At 38.7% G+C, this 17,402-nt stretch overlaps 1 protein-coding gene across 2 annotated transcripts in view; it reads right to left on the bottom strand.

Annotated features, from left to right (window-relative positions):
• Positions 1-17,402, bottom strand: part of LOC117016852 (butyrophilin-like protein 3) — a 103,751-nt gene that overhangs the window by 80,465 nt on the left and 5,884 nt on the right. Inside the window, exon 3 of one of the 2 annotated variants that reach the window (XM_033096606.1) lies at positions 7,311-7,586. The exons of the other annotated variant lie outside the window; for it this stretch is intronic. Coding sequence (XP_032952497.1) covers positions 7,311-7,586 — 276 coding nt within the window. The remainder of the gene's footprint in view (positions 1-7,310; positions 7,587-17,402) is intronic. 2 annotated transcript variants of the gene reach the window in all.

Below are 17,402 nucleotides of genomic sequence, written 5' to 3'. Positions count from 1 at the left end.
ACATATTCTAATTATTTTTTAAATTAAAGTTCGTTGGGGTGTCAATTGTTAGTAAAGTTACATAGATTTCAGGAGTACAATTCTGTATTACATTATCTATAAATCTCATTGTGTGTTCACCACCCAGAATCAGTTCTCCTTCCTTCACCATATATTTGATCCCTTTTACCCTCATATACCACCCCCCACCCCTCTTACGCTCTGGTAACCACTAAAATATTGTCTGCGTCTATGAGTTTTTGTTTCTCATTTGTTTGTATTGTTTGTTTGTTATTTTTGGTTTATATACCACATATCAGTGAAATCATATGGTTCTCTACTTTTTCTGTCTGACTTATTTCGCTTAGCATTATACTCTCAAGATCCATCCATGTTGTCACAAATGCTCCTATATCATTTTTTCTTACTGCTGAATAGTATTCCATTGTTCATATTGTGTATACTACAACTTATTTATCCATTCATCTATCGAAGGACACTTTGGTTGTTTCCATGTCTTGGCCACCGTAAATAAAGCTGCAGTGAACACTGGAGTACACTTGTCTTTATGTATAAATGATTTCAGATTTTTGGGGTAGATACCCAGGAGAGGGATAGCTGGGTCATATGGTAATTCTATTCATAAATATTGAGGAACCTCCACACTGCCTTCCGTAGCGGTTGCACCAGTCTGCATTCCCACCAACAGTGTATGAGGGTTCCTTTTTCTCCACAGCCTCTCCATACTTGTTACTATTAGTCTTGTTGGTGATAGCCATTCTAACTGGGGTAAGGTGATATCTCATTGTGGTTTTTATTTGCATTTCTCTGATGATTAGTGATGTTGAGCATTTTTTCATATATCTATTTGCCATTTGTATGTCCTCTTTGGAGAAATGTCTCTTCAGGTCCTCTGCTCATTTCTCAATTGGGTTGTTTGTTTTTTTGCTGTTTAGTTGCATGTGTTCCTTGTATATTTTGAATGAGCCCCTATAAGTTGCATGAGTCCTTCATCAGAGGCACTGTTTGCAAAAATCTTCTCCCATTCAGTTAGTTGCCTCTTTATTTTGTTGATGGTTTCTTTTGCTGTACAGAAGCTTTCAAGTTTGATATAGTCCCATTCATTTATTTTAGCTTTTACTTCCCTTGTCTTAGGAGTCAAATTCATAAAACGCTCTTTGAAACCGAGGTCCATAAGTTTAGTACCTACGTTTTCTTCTATGCAGTTTATTGTTTCAGGTCTTATGCTTAATTCTTTGATCCACTTTGAATTAATTTTGGTACATGGTGACAGATAGCAGTCCAGTTTCATTCTTTTCCATGTGGCTTTCCAATTCTCCCAGCACCATTTATTGGAGAGCCTGTCTTTTCTCCATTGTATGTTTTGTCTTTCTTTGTCAAAAATTATCTGTCCATATTTATGTGGTTTTATTTCTGGGTTCTCAATTCTATTCCATTGGTCTATGTGTCTGTTTTTCTGCCAATACCATGCTGTTTTGATTATTGTTGCGCTGCAGTACAAGCTAAAGTCAGGGAGTGTGATACCTCCAGTATCGTTCTTTTTTCTTAAAATTGCTTTGGCTATTTGAGGTCTTTTGTGGTTCCAAACAAATCTGATGATTTTTTTGTTCTATTTCTTTTAAAAATGCCATTGGGATTTTGATGGGGATTGCATTAAATCTGTATATTGCTTTGGGTAATATGGCCATTTTAATTATGTTGATTCTTCCAATCCATGAGCACGGAATGTCTGTCCATTTCTTTGTGTCTTCTTCAATTTCTTTCAAAAATGTCTTATAGTTTTCAGCATATAGGTCCTTCACATCCTTGGTTAAGTTTATTCCTAGGTATTTTATTCTTTTTGCTGCAATTGCAAAAGGAATTGTTTTTTGTATTTCTTTTTCTGAGATTTCATTGTTAGTATATAGGAATGCAATGGACTTTTGTACGTTCCTTTTGTAGCCAGCAACTTTACTGTATTCGTTGATTGTTTCTAATAGCTTTTTGATGGAGTCTTTAGGGTGTTCTATATATAGCATCATGTCATCTGCAAAGAGTGATAATTTAACTTCTTCATTCCCAATGTGGATGCCTTTTATTTCTTTCTCTTGCCTGATTGCTCTGGCAAGGACTTCCAACACTATGTTGAAAAGCAGAGGTGATAGGGGACAGCTCTGTTGTGTTCCTGAACGTAGAGCAAAGGGCTTCAGTTTTTCACCATTAATTATAAGATTAGCTGAGGGCTTGTCATATATGACCTTTATTATGTTAAGGTATTTTCCTTCTATACCTATTTTATTAAGTGTTTTAATCATAAATGGATGTTGTATCTTGTCAAATGCTTTTTCTGCATCAATTGATATAATCATATGATTTTTGTCCTTTATTTTGTTTATGTGACGTATCACATTGATGGATTTGCAGATGTTGAACCATCCTTGTGCCCGGGGATGAACCCCACTTGGTCGCGATGAATGATCTTTTTAATGCATTGTTGTATTCTATTTGCTAGAATTTTGTTCAGGATTTTTGCATCTGTATTCATCAGAGATATTGGTCTGTACTTTTCTTTTTTTGTGTTGTCCTTACCAGGTTTTGGTATCAGGGTAATGTTGGCCTCATAAAATGAGTTAGGGAGTACTGTCTCTTCTTCAATTTTTTGGAAGAGTTTGAGCAGGATTGGTATTAGATCCTCTTTGAAGGTTTGGTAGAATTCACTAGTGAAGCCATCTGGTCCTGGGCTTTTGCTTTTGGGAAGGTTTTGGATGACTGATTCAATTTCATTACTGATGATCTGTCTGTTTAGATTTTCCAGTTCTTCGTGGTTCAGCCTTGGAAGGCTATATGTTTCTAAGAACTTGTCCATTTCTTCTAGGTTATTGAATTTGGTGACATATAGTCCTTCATAGTATTCTTGGATGATCCTTTGTATTTCTGTGGTGTCCGTGATAACTTCCCCTTTTTCATTTCTGATTTTGTTAATTAGTGTCTTCTCTTTTTTAATCTTAGTGAGTCTAGCCAAGGGTTTGTCAATTTTATTAATCTTTTCAAAGAAGCAGCTCTTTGTCACACTAATTATTTCTATTGTCTTTTTGTTCTCTATTTCATTGAGTTCTGCTCTGATTTTTGTTATTTCCTTTCTTCTGCTGACCTTGGGTTTCACTTGTTCTTCTTTTTCTAGTTCTTTAAAGTGTAACATGAGGTTATTTATTTGGGATTTTTCTTGTTTCTTGAGATAGGCCTTTAATGAAATAAATTTCCCTCTTAAAACTGCTTTCGTTGCTTCCCAAATTTTTGGTAGGATGTATTTTCATTGTCATTTGTTTCTATGTATCTTTTGATCTCTCCTCTAATTTCTTCTTTGACCCAGTCGTTCTTTAAAAGTATGTTGTTTAATCTCCATGTATTTGTGTTTTTTCCTGCTTTCTTTTTGCAGTTGATATCCAATTTCAAAGCCTTGTGATCAGAGAATATGCTTGGTATGATTTCAATCTTCTTAAATTTGCTAAGGCTGATTTTATATCCCAATATATGGTCTATCCTTGAGAATGTTCCATGTACACTAGAAAAGAATGTATAGTCGGATGTTTTAGGATGAAGTGCTCTACAAATGTCAATTATGTCCATTTCATCTAATGTGTCATTTAGGGCTGCTATTTCGTTATTTATTTCCTGTTTGGATGATCTATCCATAGCTGTCAGTGATGTATTTAGGTCCCCTAGTATAATTGTGTTTTGGTCACTTTCTCCCTTTAGTTCTGTTAGTAGTTGCTTGGTATATTTCGGTGCTCCCTGATTGGGGGCATAAATATTGATGACTGTTACGTCTTCTTGTTGTATAGTCCCTTTACCATTATGAAATGTCCATCTTTGTCTCTTGTTATCTTTTTCACCCTGAAGTCTGTTTCACCTGATATCGTTATGGCTACACCTGATATTCTCTGGGTACCATTCTCTGGGTCAATTTCTACCCTTTCACTTTGAGTCTATGTTTGTCCTAGATGAGATGTGTCTCTTGGAGACAGTATATGGTTGGGTTTAGTTTTTTTATCCAATCTGCTACTCTGTGCCTTTTTATTGGTGAGTTCAGTCCATTTACATTTAAGGTGATTATTGATATGTGAGGATTTCCTGTCATTCTATCTTTAGTTTTCTGGTAAGACTGTGTCTCCATTGTTTCTTTGCCTTTTTGTTGTTGTCTATTATTCCTGTATGGTGGTATTCTATAATGTTTCCCTCTATTTCTTCTTTTATTACAGTATGTATTTCAGTTCTGGATTTTTTTTGAGTGGTTACCCTTAAGTTAAGTAAAAGAAAGTTAGATATTTAGAGTATTCCGTCTTCTTTAGCACACTTAGTTTCTCCATTCCCATATTCCGGTTCAGGCCTTTACTCTCCGCCTTTTTATGCTTTGGTTGCCACAAATTGTCCCTGTTGATGGTGGTTGAATAGCATCCTTTAGTATTTCTTGTAGTGCAGGTCGTGTATTAGAAAATTCCCTCAGCTTCTGGACGTCTGGAAAGGTCTTTATTCCTCCTTCATATCTAAAGGATATCTTTGCTGGATACATTATTCTTGGCTCATAATTTCTCTCTTTTAATAGTTTTAATATTTGGTTCCACTCCCTCCTGGCTTGTAGAGTTTCTGCTGATAAATCTGATGATAATCTAATGGGCTTTCCTTTGTAGGTTACCGTCTTCTTTTCCCTGGCTGCCTTGAGGATTCTTTCTTTGTCGTTGATTTTAGACAGCTTCAATACAATGTGCCTTGGAGAAGGCCTGTTGGGATTGAGGTAATTAGGTGTTCTATTTGCTTCTTGGATTCGAGGATCCAGTTCTTTCCACAAGTTTGGGAAGTTCTCATCAACAATTTGTTCGAATATGTTCTCTGTTCCCTTGTCTCTTTCTTCTCCTTCTGGTATGCCCATTATTCTTATGTTGCTCTTTCTGATGGAGTCAGAAAGTTCTTGTAGAGTTCTTTCATTTCTTTTAAGTCTCAAGTCTCTTTCTTCTTCCATCCGTGTAATTTCCAAGTTTCTGTCCTTGATTTCACTGATTCTTTCCTCCATCTGCTCAACTCTACTACCTTAGCGGTTATTTCATTCTTAATTTCTTCTATTGAGTTCTTAATCTTCAGAAATTCTATTTGGTTCTTTTTTAAAATTTCAATCTCTTTCGTAAAGTGCTCATGTTGTTCTTTGATTGCGTTTCTGAGTTCATTAAACTGCCTTTCTGTGTTTTCTTGCATCTTGTTGAGTTTTTTCAGAACTGTAATCTTGAATTCTCTGTTGTTTAAGTCACATATTTCCATATCTTTAAGTTCCTTTTCTGGAGACTTTTCACTTTCTTTCTGAGCTGTCTTGTTGCCTTCGTTATTCATGGCAATTACTGATTTATTATTTCTCTTCCTAGACATCTACAGGAGTGGCCTCTGCAACAGGTTGATAGGAAGAGGTCTGTCTTTTGTTTTCCAGTACTTGTTGATAGAATGTCTTATTTTCTCTCCGACTGCAGCCTTTTATTTCTCTCACACGGTAGTGCTATGTTTTCTCTGCTCTATTCCAGCTTCTCACACAATGGGGGGATTCCGTGGGAGACGGGCTTCTCCTCTGTTAATAGTCGCTTGGGTCACAGGGCGGAGTGTCCGTGTGGGTATGCGGAGAGCTTTTGAAGTTCCAAAGCTCTTCCTGCACCAGATTCAGAGCCCGTATGTTTCAGCAGTTCTCTTTATTCCTGCAGGGATCCACCCAGATAGGTGGGGCCAGGGCGGGGTGAGTTGTGAGAGGTGGCCCAGAGTAATGGTGGCAACCACCACCACAGCTGGTCCTGCTTCCACAACTCCCTCCCCTTTGCCGGAACGAGTTGGGCTGAGAATCTGTGTCTGCGGTCCACAGTTCTCAGAACAGCAAATATTCTGTTCTTTTGATCTGACACTGCTACTGTTCCGCTTCTATCACCAGCCAGGTGGGGGAGGGATGAGCTCTGGGAGGGTAGGGAGGGGGCGACTAGTCTCAGTGCCTAAGGCTTCTGTTCTCTGCTTGGCAGTGAGGGCTTAAACCACCATTTTCAGCCTTCTTCCCTCAGTCTTTGCTCCGAGGTCTCTGCCGTGAGCGTGGGGTTCAGCCGTGTTATATGCTGTCCCCTCAGCCCTGTGGGCCACAAGCGGAGCCCTAGCAGTCCGAGTTCTTCCCTCTCCCGCAGCTGCGGTAGTTCCGGGATGCAGCGAGCTCGGAGCACTGAGCTAGGTCTGCGTCCTGCACCCTCCCACGTGGCTCCATCTCCGCACTTCTCCCTTCCCTCTGCCCCGCTGGCGCGATTCGCCCACCTTTCGGGGAATTCAGTAGTGGGCCTCTTTGTCTTGCCTGTCTGCTATGCAGGGAGTCCTTTGTGGAGTTATTGTTGTTCAATTAGTTGTAAATTCCAGGGGAGCTTCACAGAGGCTCACCTCACCCCACGATTTTGATGACTCCCTGGTTGTTCTTATAGATGGCATGTTTATTTTTCTCTTGGCTGGTTTACACAAAAATGCAATTAATTCTATTAGTTTCATATGAGCATGGTGAATTCATTTATGAATTGAAAAAATTTAGTTTTATGTTCTTTTAAATTTCTATTGTATATCACACATACCCTTTGAACAATTGCCATTAGATTTCTTCCTTTCATACCATTTCTAATAAGGTTTTTTTCCCCTGAAATCTTTACTCTTTCCTTTCTTGACACCAATATATATCTGTTATCATTCTCCTTATGGTAATATTTGTCTGGTATGCTTTTGTTAGACTTTTATTTTCAATTAATATGTGTTATATTTTTTCTTCTGATATAGCAATAGTCAAGTTTCAAAAATCAAGTTTGATATTCTTTGTCTTTACTGGTAAATTAAATCCCTCAATATTAAGTTCTTTTAAATATTTGAGTTTACATATATTATAGTATTATTTTTAAACCGTTCCAAAAATTATTTATATTTTTATTCTATTTGGTTTTATAATGTAGTGATTTAATGTTTTCTAAAACATGAGTAAACATTTTTCCCTTGTACCTCAAGATACTTTTCTTAAATTTTTTGTGTGTTGATTTCGGAAGGTAGCACCATGAAGATGATCATGTAATGAAAGAAATATTTGACTCTACTCCACTGCAATTGTAGAAATTGTTTCTACATAATCAAATTTTATAATATTATTTTATACCTCACAGATGTTGGCTTTCAAAACTAAACATTAAAACTGGACAATACTACACAACAACCCTAAGATAAAGCCTAGTTTTCTCCCTCTGGGCTACAGAAATATGAACCCCTCCCTGTTCTTCCTCCTCCCCACTCACCTCTTATCCATACCCTGGATTCCACCTCTCGGCTCTGGTCAGGGTACTGGATAGAACATGATATACTCCCAGCATTTTCTTGGACTATAAGGGAAGTCTCCACATCAAACAGGCCACATCTGTCTGCATCCACCTTTGAGTCTGAGGGCAAATCATGTCCTTGGGGGCCTTTCCACTTCACTGTGGGCTGGAGAAACCAGCCTGAGGACTTGCAGAGTAGCTGGATGCCTCCATCAACATATCCCATGATAGAAAATAGAGGAGCTGAGCCCAACACTGGGGAGAAAACAGGAAAGGGATGAGAGCAAAGATCATCTTCCAAGGCCACAGAAGTTCTGAACAAAGTGCATCAAGTCGTAGAAGTAACACTACTCCATGGCCATTTCTCTCTTACATACACATAGTCTTAGAATACCGCTATAAGCCTTTCCATGGTATATGTTACGTCAACATTCATTTAACAGGGACTAGACACATGCATATTCCTAAATACTAAATATAATGAAGGAAATAAGACAGTCCATTCTTTTTTTTTTTCCTGCAGGAAATTCTTTCTTTCTTTCTTTCTTTTATTATTATTTTTTTAATTTATTGGGATGACAATTATTAGTAAAATTACATAGATTTCAGGTGTACAATTCTGTATAACCTCATCTATAAATCCCATTGTGTGTTCACCACCCAGAGTCAGTTCTCCTTCCTTCACCATATATTTGATCCCCCTTACCCTCATCTCCCACCCCCCACCCCCCTTACCCTCTGGTAAACACTAAACTATTGTCTGTGTCTATGAGTTTTTTTCTCATTTGTTTGTCTTGTTCTCTTGTTGTTTTTGGTTTATATACCACATATCAGTGAAATCATATGGTTCTCTGCTTTTTCTGTCTGACTTATTTCGCTTAGCATCATACTTTCAAGATCCATCCATGTTGTCACAAATGTTTCTATATCATCTTTTCTTACCACCGAATAGTATTCCATTGTGTATATATACCACAACTTCTTTATCCATTCATCTATCGAAGGACATTTTGGTTGTTTCCATGTCTTGGCCACCGTAAACAAAGCTGCAATAAACATTGGAGCACATGTGTCTTTATGTATAAATGTTTTCAAATTTTTTGGGTAGATACCCAGGAGAGGAATTGCTGGATCATACGGTAATACTATTTGTAATTTTTTGAGGAACTTCCACACTGCCTTCCATACGGCTGCACCAGTCAAGACAGTCCATTCTAATGAAGAGATTGCTGGCTAAAAACGAGGACAACTATAAACAAATGCATTTCATTGTGAAGTATGCTGATGGGAAGCATGGTCACGTTAGCACTGAGGAGACAGTGATTGTCATCGAAAGTCATGGTGCCCTGGAGGTGATATTTGCACTCTGCCGTGTCAGATGGATAAAAAGTTTTAAGTGAACAAAGAGAAGAAAAGAAGCATGACAGGCAGATGGCCCAGCAGACACCATGGCATGAGGAGTGGACATGCCATATTATGCTCAAGGACCTTTGAGCATTTACCATGTCAATACTGTGATGTGCAAGAGGGGATAGGTGTGAGGTATGGGGGAGGGACAGTGGCAGGACATGGATGAGGGCACTGACCTAAAGAGTGTGGACCAATGTCCTGTAGGCACTGGAGAGCTGTTGACTGGCTTCCAGCAGGTAAGAGTCATGAGTAGACATGCATCTTAGAGAACCCCCAGGCAGCATTATGGAGGAGGAGTCAGTGGGAACACTCAGAAGGAAAGAAGCCAGACAGATGGTCACTGAAGTAACTCAGATGAGAGATGAGAAGGTCTGGAAGAGAACACCGTGAGAAGGGGAGAGACAAGTGCAGGGAGAAAGATTTCACAAGACTAACAAGAAGATGAAGGAGGGTTTGCCTTACTTGAAGACTTGTATCTTGAGAGACTATGGAGAGTACCCCACACAGGGGTAACCTCTGTTTGAGGATTTCTTATTACCATCTCCCCCACCCAAACAGCAGTTAGTCCCCATGTGCTGTTCTCTTCCATTCTCCAGGGCCTAGACCCAATAAATGGAGCCAAATAAATGTTTGTTGACTGAATGAAAGAAGGAACTATGGTGTAAGCACTAAGGAAGGGGGTTCCAATAAGATGGTATACACTAATCTCTCCCTTCTCCTCCCCCTATGTAGAATTATAAACCATGGAAATAACACAAGAGGCAAGCATAGGAGAACTCTGAAAGGTGGAAAAAGGTAGATGAACTGACTACGGTCTCAGGCCTGGAGGACCAACACAGAACAGCTGAACTGCTATTGGTCCGCGCCCCCTTCACTTTGAGACAATTTTTTCTCTTTGTAACTGAGATGGGTCTCCTGAATGCAACATATAATTGGGTTTTGTTTTTTAATCCATCCCACTACTCGGTGCCTTTTGATTGGTGAGTTCAGTCCATTTATATTTAGGGTGATTATTGATATATGAGGACTTACTACAACCATTTTAACTGTTGTTTTCTGGATCTCCATTGTATCTCCATTGTTTCTTTTTTTCCTGTCCGCTATTTTAGTTTGGTGGCTTTCTATGATTCTTTTCTCCATTTCCTCTATTTATGTTATGCGTCTCAACTCTAGATTTGTTTTGTGATTACAGTTAAGTTTATGTAAAAATAAGTGTTTCATAAATAAATTGTCCTTTTTCTTCTGGTTGCATATTATCTTCATCCACCTGTAAAACTTCAGTCCTTTTCCTCCTTCCCTTTGGTTTCTTTTGTCACAAATTATCCCTTTTTGTGTTGGGTGTTTATTTCCAAATTGTAAAAGTTACATTTTTTGAAATGCCTTTCCCCCTTTAACCTTTATGTTATAATTAAGTGTTTAACACCCTATTCTGAAATAAAGTTGCAATTTCCTGCTTCTGTTTGTCTGTTTATCATGTTGTCGTGCGGGGTGTCATGCGGGGTCTCCGGTCCCACTCCCCACACAAGAACGCAGGATATGGCTAGGCCAAAAAGGAACACCCACGGAGCCATAGGTAGGGGAGTCACACCACTATACTCTCACTGGCGACTGGGTTGGAGACACAGGAACCAGGAGCAACACAATTCTCAACCCTCACTGTGCCGCTTGCAGACTCAGCCACCATCTTCTTGCTAGCTCCCCCTTTTTTCGCTAGCCTAGCTACGGCAGTTATATTAGTGCCCAATGGCTCACTGGTTACAGCTGACGGCCAACTAGCCACAGCTGATGGCCATTTGATCACAGTCGACGGCCATTTACTACCTGAGCCAGCACCTTTCTATGTGAGGCCAAGAGCCTGGAAACTGCTTTTTGGGGCTCTGTCCCCACACATGTTACTCAAAATTTTCTATACTTTTTTTCTCTTTGTTTCAGAGAAAAGAGCTTGTCAGCATTTCTTCTAATGAAGGTCTTGTGGTGGTAAATTCCCTCGGCTTTTGTTTGTCTGGGAAAGCCTCTGTTTCTCCTTCATATCTAAAGGATAACTTTCTTGGATATATTATTCTTGGTTGGTTATTTCTCTCTTTCAAGATTTTGAATATCTGATTCTACTGTCTCCTAGCTTTTAGGGTTTCTGCTGAACAACCCAATGATAAACTCACAGGATTTCTTTTAAGGTTACCATCTTCTTTTCCGTGGCTGCCTTGAGAATTCTTTTTTTGTCATTAATTTTTGATGACTTTAAAATAACGTGCCTTGGAGAAGCCCTTTTTGGAGTGACACAGTTACATGCTCTGTTAGTTTCTTGATTTTGAGGATCCAGCTCTTTCCATAGATCTGGGATATTCTCATTGAATATTTGTTTGAATAGACTCTCTGTTCCCGTCTCCCTCCCTCTCCTTCTAGTATACCTATTATTCTTTTTTTTTTTTTTAATTTATTGGGGTGACAATTGTTAGTAAAATTACAAAGATTTCAGGTGTATAATTCTGTATCACATCATCTATAAATTACATTGTGTGTTCACCACCCAGAGTCAGTTCTCCTTCCATCACCATATACTTGATCCCCCTCACCCTCATCTCCCACCCTCCAACCCCCTTACCCTCTGGTAACCACTAAATTACGTTCCCCAGATTAATTTTCAAAACCCCGTGGTCATCTTGTGGTTACTGATTGTTTTCTAATCCCCTCACCTTCCCCTTTACCCCCACCCCACCCCGCCCATCTAGCAACCCTCAGTTTTTCCTCTTTGTCTCCAAAACTGTTTCTGATTAGTTCATTCACTTATTCTTTTCTTTAGATTCCGCATATAAGTGAGATCATATGGTACTTATCTTTCTCTGTCTGACTTATTTCACTTAACATAATGTTCTCTAGGTCCATTCATGTTGTTGCAATGGTAAGATTTCTTTCTTCTTTATGGGTGCGTAATACTCCATTGTATAAATGTACCACATTTTTTTAATCCAGTCATCTACCGATGAGCATTTCGGTTTTTTCCATGTCTTGGCTATTGTGTATAGTGCTGCAATAAACATAGGAGTGCATAAAGGTTTTTGAATTGGAGTTTTGGATTTCTCCGGATAGATACCTAGGAGTGGAATTACTGGATCATAGGGAAGTTCCATTTTCAGATTTTTGAGATACCTCCATTTTGTTTTCCAAAGTGGCTGCACCAATCTGCAATCCCACCAACAGTGCACAAGCGTTCCCTTTTCTCCACATCCGCGCCAGCACTTGTTGTTTGTTGATTTATTGATGATAGCCATTTTGACTGGGGTGAGGTGGAATCTCATTGTGGTTTTTATTTGCATTTCTCTGATGGTTAGTGAGGTTGAGCATTTCTTCATATGTCTGTTTGCCATCTGTATGTCCTTTTTAGAAAAAATGTCTCTTCAAGTCCTCTGCCCATTTTTTAATTGGGTCATTTGTTTTTTTGGAGTGGAGTTGAGTGAGTTTTTTTATAGATTTGTGATATTAATCCCTTATCAGATATATCATTGGCAAATATCTTTTCCCATTCAGTAGGATCCCTTTTTGTTTTATTGATGGTTTCCTTTGCTGTGAAACAATTTTTAGTTTGATATAATCCCACATGTTTATTTTTTCTCTTACTTCCCTCGTGCGAGGGGATATATCAGTAAAAATCTTACTCCAGGTAATGTCTATGAAGTTTCTTCCTATATTTTCTTCTAGGTATTTTATGGTTTCAGATCTTACATTTAAGTCTTTAAGCCATTTTGAATTTATTTTTGTATGTGGTGTAAGGAGGTGGTCCAGCTTCATTTTTTTGCATGTGTCTGTCCAGGTTTCCCAGCACCATTTATTGAATAAACTGTCTTTACCCCATCGTACATTCTTGCTTCCATTGTCGTAGATTAAATGGCCATATAGGCATGGATTTATTTCTGGACTCTCTATTCTGTTCCATTGATCTATGTGTCTGTTTTTATGCCAGTACCATGCTGTTTTGATTACTATAGCCTTGTAGTATAATTTGAAGTCAGGTATTGTTCTTGGAAACAATCTTGGAAATAAGAACCTCCCACTTTGCTCTTATTTCTCCAGATTGCTGAGGCTATACGGGGTCTTTTATGGTCCCATATAAATTTTAGGATTATATGTTCTATTTCTGTGAAAAACGTCGTTGGTAGTTTGATAGGAATTGCGTTGAATATGTATATTGCCTTTGGCAGTATGGACATTTTAACTATATTAATTCTTCCTATCCATGAACATGATATGTGTTTCCATCTATTTATATCTTCTTTCATTCCTTTCTTCAGTGTCTTATAATTTTCTGAGTACAGATTTTTTACTTCTTTGGTTAAATTTATTCCCAGGTATTTTATAGTCTTTGGAGCAATTGTAAATGGGATTGTTTTTTTAATTTCTCCTTTTGATTTTTTATTATTGGTATATACAAATGCAACTGATTTCTGAATATTAATTTTGTATCCTGCTACTTTACTAAATTCATCTATCAGCTCTAATAGCTTCTTGGTGGAGTCTTTAGGGTTCTCTATATATAGTATCATATCATCTGCATATAATGATAATTTTACTTCCTCCTTACCGATTTGGATGCCTTTTATTTCTTTTTCTTGTCTGGTTGCTGTGGCTAGAACTTCCAGCACTATGTGGAATAGAAGCAGAGATAGTGGGCAACCTTGCCTTGTTCCTGATCTTAGGGGGAATGGTTTTAGCTTTTCCTCATTGAGTAAGATGTTAGCTGTGGGTTTGTCATATATGGTCTTTATTATGTTGAGATATGATCCCACTTTCTTAAGGGTTTTTATCATAAATGGTTGTTGGATTTTATCAAATGCTTTTTCTGCATCTATTGATATGATCATGTGATTTTTATTTTTCATTTTGTTAATGTGGTGTATCACATTAATTGATTTGCGGATGTTGAACCACCCTTGCATAACGGGGATGAATCCCACTTGATCATGGTGTATGATCTTTTTAATGTATTGCTGAATTCTGTTTGCTAATATTTTGTTGAGGATTTTTGCATCTATGTTCATTAGAGATATCGGCCTGTAGTTTTCTTTTTTTGTGGTGTCTTTGTCTGATTTTGGGATCAGGGTGATAGTGGCTTCATAAAAAGTGTTTGAGAGTCTTCACTCCTTCTGGATTTTTTGGAAGAGCTTGAGGAGAATAGGTGATAATTCTTTTTTGAACGTTTTGTAAAATTCACCTGTAAAGGCATCTGGTCCAGGGCTTTTGTTTGTTGGGAGATTGTTGATTACTGATTCAATTTCCGTGGTGGTAATCAGTCTATTCAGGTTTTCTGTTTCTTCTTGAGTTAGCCTTGGAAGGTTGTACGCCTCTATAAAATTGTCCATTTCTTCCAGATTGTCAAATTTGTTGGCATATAGTTGCTCATAGTAACTTCTTAAAACTTTTTGTATTTCTGCGGCGTCCGTTGTCACTTCTCCTCTTTCATTTCTGATTTTATTAATTTGGGTCCTCTCTTTTTTTTAATGAGTCTGGCTAAAGGTTTGTTGATTTTGTTTATCTTCTCTAAGCACCAACTCTTGGATTCATTGATCTTTTGTATTGTTTTTCTGGTTTCTATTTCATTTATTTCTGCTCTGATCTTTATTATCTCCTTCCTTGTGCTCCCTTTGAGCTTATTTTGCTGTTCTTTTTCCAGATCCCTTAAGTGTGAAGATAAACTGTTGATTAGTGATGTTTCTTGTTTCTTTAGGTAAGCCTGCAATGCTATGAATTTCCCTCTTAGGACTGCTTTCGCGGCATCCCATAGGTTTTGGGTTGTCGTGTTTTCATTTTCGTTTGTCTCGAAATATCTTTTGATTTCTTCCTTGATCTCCTGCTTGACCCATTCATTATTTAGTAATAAGTTATTCAGCCTCCATGAATTGGTGTGTCTTCCAGTTTTTTTCCTGTAGTTCATTTCTAATTTCATAACATTGTGATCAGAGAAGACAATTGTTATGATTTCAATTTTCTTAAATTTATCAAGACTTGTTTTGTGGTCTAACATATAGTCTATCTTGGAAAATGTTCCATGTGCGCTTGAGAAAAACGTGTATTTTGCACCATTGGGGTGAAATGTTCTGAAAATATCGATTAAATCCAAGTGGTCCAATGTATCATTTAAGGCTGTTGTTTCCATATTGATTTTCTGTCTGGAAGACCTGTCCCTTGTTGTCAGAGGTGTGTTGAAGTCCCCTACTATAATAGTGTTACTGTTGATCTCTATCTTTATGTCAGTCAGTACCTGTTTTATATATTTAGGTGCTCCTATGTTGGGTGCATAGATGTTTACTAGGGTTATGTCCTCTTGTCGGATCGATCCCTTTATTATTATATAGTGCCCATCTTTATCTTTTAACATGTTCTTCATTTTAAAGTCTATTTTGTCATATATAATTTTTGCAACTCCAGCTTTTTTCTCATTTCCATTTACATGAAATATCTTACTCCAACCCTTCACTTTCAGCCTGTGTGTGTTTTTTGTTCTGAGATGAGTCTCTTGTATACAGCATATACAAGGGTCTTGCTTTCTTATCCAGTCAACCACCCTATGTCTCTTGATTGGAGCATTTAATCCGTTTTCATTTAAAGTGATTATTGATAGGTACATAGTTATTGCCATTTTTAAATTTGTAGTTTGGTTGTTTTGATCTTTCTTCTATTTGCAGAAGTCATTTTAGTATTTCTTGCAATGCTGGCTTGGTAGTATTAAATTCCTTTAGCTTATTTTTTTCTGGAAAGCTCTTTATCTCTCCATCAACTTTAAATGATAGCCTTGCTGGATAAAGCAATCTAGGTTATAGGCCTTTGTTTTCTATCACTTTGAGTATCTCCTGCCACTCCCTTCTGGCCTTCAATATTTCTGTAGAAAAGTCATTTGATAGTCTTATGGGAGTTCCCTTGTATGTAACCCTCTGTCTTTCTCTTGCTGCTTTTAGGATTCTCTCTTTGTCTTTAACCTTTGACATTTTAACTATAATGTGTCTTAGTGTGGACCTGTTTGGGTTTATCCTGGTTGGAACTCTCTGCACTTCCTGGGCTTGTATGTTGGTTTCCTTCATCAGGTTGGGGAAGTTTTCAGACATTATTACTTCAACTATGTTCTCAATCCCTTGCTTCCTCTCTTCACCTTCTGGTATTCCTATGATGCACATGTTGTTGCGCTTGATGTTATCCCAGAGGTCTCTTAGGCCATCCTCATTGTTTTTTATTCTTTTTTCTTTCTGTTGTTCCTTTTGGGTGATCTCTGCTACCTTGTCTTCTAAGTCGCTGATTTGATCCTCTGCTTCATCTAACCTGCTGGTAATTCCTTCAAGTGAGTTCTTAATTTCGGTAATTGTGTTCTGTAGTTCTAACTGGTTGTTCGTTATGATTTCTACATCCTTCTTTATGTCTTCTCTAAGGTCCTTAAACATTCTTATCACCAGTGTTCTGAACTCTGTCTCTGAAAGTTTGGTTACCTCTGCTTCATTTGGTTCCAGTTGTGGAGGTTTCTTCTGTTCTTTTATTTGGGACATGTATCTTTGTTTCCCCATTCTGGCTGACTCTCTGTGTTTGCTTTGACGTGTTAGGTAGATCCCCTAGAGTTCTTAGTTCTTGCTAGGTTATCTTATGTAGTATGTGTCCTTTATATTTGACTTGCACTACTTTGTTCTTCTGCTCTGCGTGTGCTCCAAAGGTGACTCTTGTGTTGTGTATATTGTCCTGTTCAAGAAGATCTTTAATTGCTTTTTGCTTGTGAGTAGGTGGGGTTAACTCCTAGGCTGACTCGTTGTGAGACTTGGCTCTGCCCACCGCAGGGCGTTCTGCTGCGTGAGGGTTGACCACTTAAATGTGGTTTGGCCTCTATGGCCTCTAGTGCCTGCAGAGAATTCCCTCTGGGTGTGTGACTTGTAGATCAAACCAGTAGTACTCTGGTTTGGTCTGGAGTTGGCCTCTGGATATTTTGAATCTTGTGCCACTTAAGCTGGGTCCTGGTAGGGAAGTTTCAGAACAAAGCAAATCACCAAGCACAACAACAACAAAGAAAAAAATCAAATACATTCACATGTAAAAACACCCGCTAACCCCTACTCGACACAGGCAAAGATATCAAAGATATAAAGACAAAGCAAAACAAAACAAAACAAAGCAAAAGAAAAAGCAGCGCCAGTCTTGACTTAAGCCCACCAAGTAATGTCCAGGTTGTCCTCTGCTGTACCAAAGAGCCCCCTGCTTATTGCGCAGGCAGAGCCGGTCACCTGGTGCCCAGAGTGACTTTGGGACTGTAGATTTAAATGCGTGGGCCTGAGGGGTCTGGATGACAGTTTTTACAAAGTCAGTGCAGTTTCTGCCCTTGCCTGCACATATGCACACTGAGAGTAGCACCATCACCCCCATGTCCAGTACTCCTGAGTCTTAGGGTACTTCTTCAGTGTGTGTGTGTATGGGAGGGGGTGCGGGCGGGAGATTTTTGAGCTGCTGAAAGCCCAGAGCTGCGTCTGCCGCTTACTGCTGATCCCTGGGAGTGTCTCGGCAGTAGCACTTGCCCCGCCCTAGGCAGTCCAGAAAGGGTGGAGGCTGGGAATGGAGGGGTCTTCTCTCTCCCAGCCCAGCCACGCGTCACCCTCTTCCCGCAGGCCAGAAAAGGTGGTGGCTGAGGGTGGAGGAGTC

The sequence above is a fragment of the Rhinolophus ferrumequinum genome, chromosome 24 (genome assembly GCF_004115265.2).
Source record: "Rhinolophus ferrumequinum isolate MPI-CBG mRhiFer1 chromosome 24, mRhiFer1_v1.p, whole genome shotgun sequence".
Lineage (NCBI taxonomy): Eukaryota > Metazoa > Chordata > Mammalia > Chiroptera > Rhinolophidae > Rhinolophus > Rhinolophus ferrumequinum.
This window is presented reverse-complemented; position numbering and strand designations above follow the sequence as displayed.